At 44.3% G+C, this 10892-nt stretch overlaps 1 protein-coding gene across 1 annotated transcript; it reads right to left on the reverse strand.

The window, feature by feature from the left end:
* Positions 1-6511: 6511 nt before the first annotated feature.
* On the reverse strand, positions 6512-8557 carry LOC125157054 (uncharacterized; the record flags this gene model as incomplete). The annotated part of the gene is given in 1 exon segment (XM_047843289.1): positions 6512-8557. A coding segment is annotated over 1 exon segment (2046 nt), but the record flags the coding sequence as incomplete, so codon positions are not given.
* Positions 8558-10892: the final 2335 nt, after the last annotated feature.

Raw genomic sequence — 10892 nt, forward strand, 5'->3', positions numbered from 1 at the left:
ACTCATCATCAGGGAAATACAAATCAAAACCACAATGAGATACCACCTTACACCTGACAGAATGGCTAACATTAACAACTCAGGCAACGACAGATGTTGGCGAGGATGCGGAGAAAGAGGATCTCTTTTGCATTGTTGGTGGGAATGCAAGCTGGTGCAGCCACTCTGGAAAACAGTATGGAGGATCCTCAAAAAACTAAAAATAGACCTACCCTACGAGCCAGCAATTGCACTACTAGGCATTTATCCACAGGATATAGGTGTGCTGTTTCGAAGGGACACATGCACCCCCATGTTTATAGCAGCACTATCGACAATAGCCAAAGTATGGAAAGAGCCCAAATGTCCATCGATGCATGAATGGATAAAGAAGATGTGGTATATGTACACACACACACAATGGAGTATCACTCGGCAATCAAAAAGAATGAAATCTTGCCATTTGCAACTACATGGATGGAACTGGAGGGTATTATGCTAAGGGAAATTAGTCAGAGAAAGACAAAAATGATATGACTTCACTCATATGAGTACTTTAAGAGACAAAACAGGTGAACATAAGGGAATGGAAACAAAAATAATATAAAAACAGGGAGGGGGACGAAACAGAAGAGGCTCATAAATATGGAGAACAAACTGAGGGTTACTGGAGGGGTTGTGGCAGGGGAGATGGGCTAAGTGGGTAAGGGGCACTAAAGAATCTACTCCTGAAATCATTGTTGCACTATATGCTAACTAATTTGGATGCAAATTTTAAAAAATAAAAAATAAAATAAAAAAAATAAGTTTAACCACAGAGAGATCGTTCTGGTCAACTGAAATGCCATGCAGAAGCCTAATGAGTAAGAAGGTGGTGATGATTTGGTTAATGTGGAAGTAGGGAGGCAGAAGTTCTGCACACTTACCCCCTCCGCCAGTTTGAGGGCCTTTGTTGGTTTTCAGAGAACGTGTATATACAACTCAGATGAATACAGCTTGGGTGGCTTTTGGCAAGTCAGTTTTCCTATGTGTATCTCAGTTTTGTCATGTAGACTGGGGATGAGTATGATAATGATGAATACTTGTTTAGTTCTGTTGCATGTCATTTAAATCCTGTTACATGAAAATAGTGCTTACCTCTTTAGGTTGTTGTTAGGATTAAATGAGATAAATCCCCTGTTGTGTATAGAATAATTTCTGAACAAAACTGCCCAATAAATATTTGGAATAATTTTTTTTTATTTTGTTATCAATTCAAGGACTGTTTATTGCCTTTTCTGACTCTTTCACATCTTTTTGGCTATCCTTATTCTATGATCATTTCCTTCCGGTTAATGTTTCAGTTTCCCTGTATTCTCTTGGACATGGTTAATCCTGGGGCAGTAGGCCTCAGAGGTGATCCTGTTTTGTGCTTCTTGCTGACAGAGCAAGGCACTGAAAATAGAACGAGAGAAGGTGAATGTCTGCTTTTCATCCCCTCATTTTCTTCTTAGAGACTGCCTTGCCCCTTTGTTAGTGTTTGGGACAGGGAAAGGAACCCACAACTTCATTTGCATTTCTAATTGCTGTCTATGAATAACAAGGATATTAAAAGCTCTCTGGCAAATAATAGGACATAAATTGGGCCCTGGGTTATTCTTGGTGAAAGAACTCCTATACTAAACTGGACTGTTCCAAAATGGTATTCTTCCTCTTGAGATAATATAGGAGGATTTTTTTTTAGTTTCTGGAGGGTCTCTGGTTTTGTGCCAAATGAAATCCTCAGGACTGTCAAAATGCCAAGGTTGGCCCTAAAAATATCTTCCTCTCGTTGGCGTGCTTAGTCTCAGAGTTGGAAGAGATTAGGGAGATTTTTGAGATCACCTCACAGGGAAGATTTAAAAGTAATATTAGGTCATGTTTTGTTTGTTGTTGTTTGTTTTAATCCATTAGAATGTTATGGGAATGCAAATCAAGGCAGGCCCAATGGTTTCAGTAGTAATTTGCAAAGCACACCCCTTGTCAGCTAATTGACATATTAAGGTGGTTAAGCATTGCATCACATCATTTTCGTGATGCCCAATCTGATGACTGGCAGTGACAGGATTGCATAGTATCCCTTGGAATGATGTCGTAGAATGTATTTCCACATAATTCTCATTCTCTTCTAAAGCAGCAAACCTTGATCATCACACCCAGTCGGGTGGAGATCTAGAAGGCTTCAACCTGTACATAATGTCCATATCTGCTGTAGTGCTGCATCAGGATATGCTGCTGTTCTAACTGTATACTGCCGAGAAATATTAATAAGAGCTCTGTTGACAGTAGGATTTTTGCTTGTCTCTGTTTATTGAGCGACATATATTAAAGATGTTCTTCCTTGGGAATCATTGCAAATTTCATTGCTTGCTCTGCTAATTAATTACCTCAGGAATTTCACATTCTTTTTACTTGAATCAAACATTCGGCTTTGGTGGCAGAGCTCATCATAATGTTTCTCTGGTTGCCCCAGGAAGAATGTAATGTTTTATTTTTCAAATCTAAGTTTGAAGTTCGTGTTCTCCCAGCCAACAGTTCCAGGTATCACCTATGTTCAGGTTCTGGATGCGCAATGGTTACTTCACAAATTGAATTTTTCTAATCTTGTTCAGAATGATGGTACAGAGAGGAAAAGTTTCCTATGTTGTGAGCATTTAGAGAATTTGGGGAAAAACAAAAGGAACAAATGAATGAATGAATGAATGAATGAATGAATGAATATATGAAAAAAAACATAAAATAAGCCTCCTCTGTGATGAGTTAATGTTTCATTGGTGGTTGCCAGTCATTGTGATAGATTTCTTAGTGTGGTGACCATTCTCCTACATGTCATGCTGCCTCATTTGGTATTTGGTATTGTGGTGTTAGGGGACGTATAAAATGTAGACGGTTTCTTTGTCCTCTCATAGACTGCAGGAGAACTATATAATGGAATTGTAACCAGTGACAGGGATGAGAAGGATTATAGAAACAATACAACAAAAAAGAAGGAGTTCTTAGTAGAGTAGTTGATACATGAGAAGCTTATTGAATGAATAGATGGAGTAGTATGGTTAAATCAAGCAGTTACTGAGTTCCTCTTAGTAATTGTCACCATGTAGATGGAGTCTTATTTAACAGAAAAGAACTACACATTGAGACTTTTTCTCTATGGATTAAGAAACAAACTCATTATAGGCCTTATAAACAAATGTAAAACAAACAAGGGGTAATGCAAATTGAACCATCTGATTAATTCAGGGCCCATATAAGTCATTCTGAATATTTGGGATCATTCTGAGACTGCATGTAGATATCTATGGGAGTTGGGGGCTTAGGTAAATATTTTGGCTTAAGATTTTGTTAACTTTTTTTTTTTTCTCTTTTGAGTTTATTTATTTATTTATTTTGACAGAGACAGAGAGGGAGAGAAAGGTGAGAGCTTGTGAGCAGGGCGTGGGCAGGGAGAGAGGGAGAGAAAGAATCCCAAGCAGGCTCCACACTGTCAGCTCAGAGCCCAACGTGGGGCTTGAACCCACAAACTGTGAGATCATGACCTAATCCGAAATCAAGAGTTGGATGCTTAACCTACTGAGCCACCCAGGCACCCCTTGGCTTAAGATTTTTATAATATTTTTTGCTGAATCTCTCTTCTTAGATCTGACATAGGAAATAGGAAAATGATATGGTTGTCACCATTCTTGGTAACATTACCCCATACTTCTCCTCAGTCTCAATAAGTTGATAAGTATGTAAATATATGCATGTATCTACTAGACATCTTGCCCAGATTTACATAAACTTTTCCTCAACTGGCATTTTCCTCCTCTGTTACCAATGCTCTTTTGAATACTTTATTATATTATTTTCTGTGGAAGTGATTGTAGCACACCTGTGACCTGCCATGTTGTATGTCCCTTTCACATCTAGTGTTTTGGTTATGTTTGACTGGAATTCTGGAGACTTGTAGATGTATTAATACATATAGATCCTTACTTATGGATAATACATATAGATCCTTATCTTATGGATACATAAGTCATCCTTACTTATGAAAAACTTTGTTTTCAAACTTTATTTTTAATATATCCTACAATGAGCATTTCTGTACATGTCTAACAATGGTAAAGTTTTGCTGAGTCATAATACATAGAAATGGAAGAGCTGGGTCATATTGTATACATATTCTTAATTTTACTAGATATCTCGCTCCTTTTTGCTCACTCATGTTCTCTATTCCTCATTGTCTCCCTATGTCTTTATCTCTCATGAGATTACCCCCACCTGGGTTATATAAAATATTTACATTTCTCCACATCCTCACAAATTGTATTATCTTTATTTTGTGTTATCAATAATTATGAGCTCATGGTGTGTGCTAGGACCCAGATTTTATATTTTCTTTGTATATAACCAATAGTCTTACCTCAATTTAATAAATAGCCCATTTTTTCTCCACTGCCTTGCAATATGTTCTTTAGTGTAAACCATATTTCCACATATATTTTAGTCCACTTCTTTTCTGTCCCATTCATCTTGTTGTCTATTCTAGGCCAATTTTGCATTGACTTTACAAAGCGTTATAAAAAGTCAAAATATATGATAGAGTTTTTACTTACTTCTTGTTCTTCAAAATAGTTTTGGCTATTCCCTATGAATTACAAGTCAGATTCTCAAATTTCAGGAGGAATTTTGTTTATGATTTTTAATTCCATTAGTATTAATGTTGTTGATTAATTTGGGAATGAGATAGAAGTCCATAGTCTTGAATATTTCCATCAATGAATATGTTAACAATGTTCGGTCTAATAAATATTAAAACAACATACTTCCTCTCCTCCTAAACAGTTTAATGAGCTTATTCCATCTTCATTCCAATCAGCCCCCTCCATTGCCTATATAACAGTCCTTTAATATTTTAGGTTCACTTTATTTTTAACTCTATGTGGTCATTAACATGTGTATTACTTGTTTGTCATGTATTTTATTTGCATTAACTCTTCTTTTACACCACTGTCTTTGTTTACTATTGCCTTTTGTAGTTTACTCCTTCCTTCTGGGTCATATTTCCTTTCTCACTGAATTGCATTCTTTAGTAGTTTTTCTAGAATGGTCTACAAGTAGTGTTATGCCCAGAATTCGTGATCCCCAAAGACCACCAGGGAGCCGAGTCCGATGCAAAAGCAAAGAGCCTTTATTCGAGCTAGCTCGAGCTCAATCCCCTACCTGCACCGACGCAGCGGTGAGATACCAGGGAAAGAGAGCGAGTTTCAAAAGGACAAAGGTTTTATTGCGGCCTGGGGGCAGTTGGTGAGGTAATGGCTATGGCCTCAGCCGATTGGCTGGGGAGGGGTCCTGGGGAAGGGTCCGGCAGGTGAGGGAGGGTTTACTCAAGGGGAGGAGGTGTGGTCAAGGTGAAGGACACAGAACAAGATGGAGTCGAGGGGAGGAGGTGTGGTCAAGGTGAAGGACACAGAACAAGATGGAGTCGGCTGGCATAGGCCCGCCCTTTCATTCCCCCTTTGCCATGTAGCTTACGGACCCAATCATGGGACCGGCTGCATGACAGGGAGAACAGAGTGTGGAGGTTTACGCAAAGTTCTGGGAAGCAAGTGTCCCTGGGGTGGCTCTGGGAGGTCTGATTAAGTATTGTCCCTGGGCTGGTGTCTATGATCTGCCAGGTGATGTTTTGGGGGCCGTATGAGCAATGACAAGCAGAGTTAATAGAGTTACCAATATTAGGTGGGTCGAATGCGCTGTAGCTTGAGCTTGAGCGGGTTGTGTTGGTCCCGACTGATGGCCCATCGTGTGACGAAGTCCTTCCGGATTGAGGAGGGGTCCGCTGGCTGGGCGTGAGTGTGATGGACCCAGGTCGTGATGCCGTCTACCTTGAGAGCGGTGGGGGTTGTCAACACCACGATGTAGGGTCCCTTCCAGCGCGGCTCGAGAGTCTCTCGGTGGTGCCTCTTGACGTAGACCCAGTCTCCCGGCCTGTACTGATGAGGTGTCGGGATCGGGCCAGCCTCGTAGATGGCACCGAGGCGCGGCCAAATGTCCTCGTGTGCCCTCTGGAGCCCGCTCAAGGAAAGAAAAAGTTCTTGATCTTTAAACTCAGCAATAAGTTCAGCTCGAAGGCTGGGAATAACACGGGGTGGCCTGCCAAACATGATCTCGTAGGGAGTAAAACCCAGAGTGTAAGGAGTGTTTCTAACCCGGTAAAGGGCGTACGGTAGGAGAGTCACCCAGTCCCCGCCAGTCTCCATGGTTAATTTAGGGTTCTATTCATTCTTTCTACCTGTCCTGAGCTCTGGGGCCTATAAGCACAATGTAATTTCCAGTTTGCCCCCACCGCCTTGGCTACTGCCTGTGTTACCTGTGAGATAAAAGCTGGTCCATTGTCTGATCCTACCAGGGCAGGAAAACCATACCTGGGTAAGATGTCTTCTAGTAGCTTCTTAGCCACCGTCTGAGCCGTTTCATGCTTGGTTGGGTATGCCTCCACCCAGCCAGAGAAGGTGTCTGTAAATACCAGGTCCTCGTGTAGTGCCTCATCGAAGATGGTGGGTGAATTTTTGAATCCCTGAGGTAGCCGTGTCCAGGTGAGTTGCCCACTGTAGCCCTCCTCTGGATCATGCCACTCGAAGGCGAACAAGGGTTGGCTCTGGGGTGCCAACGGCAGACTGAAGAAGGCGTCCTTTAAATCTAGTACAGTATACCAGACCCTGGAGGGCGCTAAGGAGCTCAAGAGAGTATATGGGTTGGGAACAGTTGGGTGTATGTCCGCGACCCTCTTATTTACTTCCCGGAGGTCTTGTACCGGTCGGTAGTCATTTGTGTGAGGCTTTTTGACCGGCAGTAAGGGGATGTTCCAGGCAGACTGGCAAGGAACTAGTACCCCTAGGCTTCGTAGTCTCCGGATGTGTGGCTGGATCCCCTTCCGGGCCTCCTGAGACATGGGGTATTGTTTGATCCTTACCGGACTCTCTCCTGGCTTGAGCTCTACCAGGACTGGGGTCCTATGAGCGGCTAGTCCCATCCCCCCTGTCTCTGCCCAAACCGAGGGGAATTCTTGTAGCCATCTGTCTATATTATCCTCTCTCGGGAGCGCCTCCTGGTGGAGGAGGTATTCATCCTCCAGTTTCATGGTCAGGACCTGGATGGGGTGGCCCTTGCCATCGGTGACCTGAGGCCCCCCTTGTCTGAAAGTTATCTGAGCTCCAATCTTGGTCAGTAAGTCCCGTCCTAACAGCGGGTAGGGGCATTCTGGTATTACCATAAAGGAGTGGGATACCCGGCCCGTTCCCAAATCTACTGTTCTTCGGGTAGTCCATGAATACTGGCTCATACCAGTTGCCCCTTGTACCCAGGACTTCTTGCTAGCTAGTTTTCCTTGTGGGGTGCGGAGGACCGAATGTTGTGCTCCGGTGTCGACAAGGAAGTCAATAGGGGTCCCCTCCACTTTAAGAGTTACCCTGGGTTCGGGGAGAGGGTCCGAACCCCGACTCCCCTAATCACTTAGTTCATCTAGCTCTAGGACTTTTACTCGATCAGTCTTGCTTCCCTTCCAGCCGGCCCTTTTCGGACAATCTCGGGCCCAATGCCCTATCTCCTTGCAGTATGCGCACTGATCCTTCTGCAGCCTCTGCTTCCCCCCCTTGGTGGTTCCTTTACCTTTTCTTGCGTCGTCTGCCAGCTGCCGGAGACGGCGGTCTCGTTCCTCGGGGAAGTCAGCAGTGGTAGCTAGCAGTATTCTGGCCAGGTCTCGAGTCTGCTTACTGCTGTCAGCCGCCATGGAGCGAGCCTGCTTGTCCTCAGGAGGCTCCCGGTTATTATATACCTTTTCGGCTACCACCAGTAAGTCCTGCAGACTTTTTTCTCCTAGTCTATCTATTTTCTGTAATTTTCTCCTAATGTCTACGGCCGATTGGTTTACAAAGGCCATGATAACAGCTGCCTTGCTTTCCGGAGCCTCTGGATCCATGGGGGTATAGGTACGGAATGCCTCCATGATCCTTTCTAAAAAGGCAGCCGGAGATTCATCTTTTCCCTGTTGTACATTTCCTACCTTGGCCAAATCGGTTGGCTTTCTAGCAGCCATTTGGAGACCCCCCATTAGAGTCTGGCGGTAGACCCGGAGCCTCTCCTTACCTTCTGCCGTGTTGAAATCCCACTGGGGCCGAGTTAAGGGGAAGGAGGCATCTATCTGAGCCTGGTTGGTGGTGGGATTCCCATCTGCGCCCAGAACTAGTTTTCGGGCCCCATTGAGGATTCTTTCTCTTTCTTCAGTCGTGAACAGGACCTGCAAAAGCTGCTGGCAATCGTCCCACGTGGGCTGATGGGTAAAAAGAACAGAGTCTAATAAGTCAATAAGCCCTGCTGGTTTCTCGGAAAACTTAGGATTCTGAGCTTTCCAATTGTAGAGGTCACTAGTGGCGAAAGGCCAATAGTGATGGGGCTGATTCCCCTCCGCGTCTGGGGGTCCGGTGGCTCGCAGGGGCAAAATAGTGGAGTCGGCAGTGGAGGCGGATTGCTCCCTCTGAGCCCTTTGTCTGGTAAAGGGCGGGCTTCCCCCTGGAGCATTTCAGCCTCCCACTCTCGGAACAGCGTCTGCCTCCCCCAGAGGGGGAGGATGGTGTTCTTCCGGCATCCTAGAGGGGTTATACGGGGGAGGAAAAATTAATTCTTCTTCAGTACCCCCCTGTAGGACAGGGTAGAGGGGTGCTGAAGGCTGAGTAAGACGTTTCCTCTTCTCTATCTCCTGCAAAGCAAGAATGGGTTTTGGCTCCGGAGGGATCAGGGTTAGGAAGGGCTTAAGCCAAGAGGGTGGGTCTTCTACAAGGTCCTGCCAAGTGATAATGTAAGGGAGCTGATCAAGATGGCCCGTCTTAGGCTGAGAGATGATACTCCTGACTCGGTGGATGGTAGGGAGGTCGAACGTTCCCTCTGGTGGCCATCCGACATTGAAAGTTGGCCACTCGCTAGAACAAAAAAACTGCAACCGACCCTTTTGGACTTCCACAAGGAGGTTGTTAGCTCTTCCCCTCACATCCTTAAAGTGATCAATCATAATACTTAGAGGAGTAGTCCGAGTCTGTCCCATAACGTCCGTCCAGTAAGTCCACAGAGCAAAACAGAGAAACACAAAAACAGACAACAGAGGGCCCCTAGAAAGTCTTCCAACTCCATGGAAGCAGAACTGCAAGCTAGCTTAGACCTTTGAAGGGATTCCATGTCCCTCCAAAACCGATGAGGGAATTCCACGTCCCTCCAAAGACGACGGCCTCACGCCGACCAGCGGGAGCGACCCGCCTCGTCTCAGACCTTTGAGGGGATTCCACGTCCCTCCGAAACAGATGAGGGGATTCCACGTCCCTCCAGAAGGGAGAATCGGAACGTCTTCCGAAACTCCCGGCCCGTGGTCCTCCAGTGCGTCCACTTAGACCGCATCGGGCACTACCAGAATTCCAGAAATGAGCTCACACAGAAAAGACAGAACAAACAGACACTAACCGTGGCCAGTCAGGCTCTCCGGGTCGGGGGTCCCTTGGGGGTCTTGGGGATCCCGGGCCGAGCCCCCAAATGTTATGCCCAGAATTCGTGATCCCCAAAGACCACCAGGGAGCCGAGTCCGATGCAAAAGAAAAGAGCCTTTATTCGAGCTAGCTCGAGCTCAATCCCCTACCTGCACCGACGCAGCGGTGAGATACCAGGGAAAGAGAGCGAGTTTCAAAAGGACAAAGGTTTTATTGTGGCCTGGGGGCAGTTGGTGAGGTAATGGCTATGGCCTCAGCCGATTGGCTGGGGAGGGGTCCTGGGGAAGGGTCCGGCAGGTGAGGGAGGGTTTACTCAAGGGGAGGAGGTGTGGTCAAGGTGAAGGACACAGAACAAGATGGAGTCGAGGGGAGGAGGTGTGGTCAAGGTGAAGGACACAGAACAAGATGGAGTCGGCTGGCGTAGGCCCGCCCTTTCAGTAGCAAAATTAGGATTTCTGTGTCTGTAAGTTCTTTTAATGTCTAGGCCTGGATTTATATTTATTTCTCATGTTCAGTCATCTTTGTTTCGCTTAAAATAGGTTGTTGTTCAATTTTGGAAAAATCACAACCATTATTCAACTATTGCTTCCTTCACATTGTTTCTAATATTTTTTTCTGTGACTCACATTCAGTTTAGACCTTCTCATTTTGTCTTTCACGTCTCTTGAACTCCCTTTCAAATTCTCCATATTTTTATTTCTATGTGTTGTATTTTGGATAATTTTCTCACATCTACTTTCAGATTACAAATTATTTCCCCAACTGTGTCTTGCTTGTATTTCAACCTGCTCATGCAGTTTTTATATGCAGTGACATTTTTTTTAATTGTAGAATTCTACTTGGTCATTTTTCAAACTGATTAGTTTATTGTTAATATCCTGTGTAATCCTTATAGTTTCCATTCTCTCTTTTATTTCTTTAATTACTTCAAACATATATATTTTATGGTTTATCTCAGATTGTTCCATTTGAAGTTCTTAGAGGTACTAATCTTTCTTTGTGCTTTAACTGATATGTATTTCCTAATAGTTTCTTCATGTGGTCTCCAATTGTTTTATTAGGAGCTGTTCTTTCACTTTCTCGGGTTGAGGGAGGCATTCCTTGTGTCCTTGGATGTAAAAGTGTTATATCTGAGTGGTTTTACATTTGCTTCTGCCCAGAGTCTTAGCAGTTTCTCCCTTTTTAATCCCAATGTATGTTAATTTCATGCCCCTGGCGACCCCTATTATTTGTGTATTTAAATTCAGATTCGACACCTGGGTAGCACATGTGTAGGGAATTTGAATCTCTCATGGGATACTTTTTCTCCCACCCCCCCCCCCATCCAAATAAATCAAAATTCCAATTTTCCTGCCCATAGCTAATGATTGGAACTTTTCTAGT

This window comes from Prionailurus viverrinus, chromosome X, assembly GCF_022837055.1.
Source record: "Prionailurus viverrinus isolate Anna chromosome X, UM_Priviv_1.0, whole genome shotgun sequence".
Taxonomy (NCBI): Eukaryota; Metazoa; Chordata; class Mammalia; order Carnivora; family Felidae; genus Prionailurus; species Prionailurus viverrinus.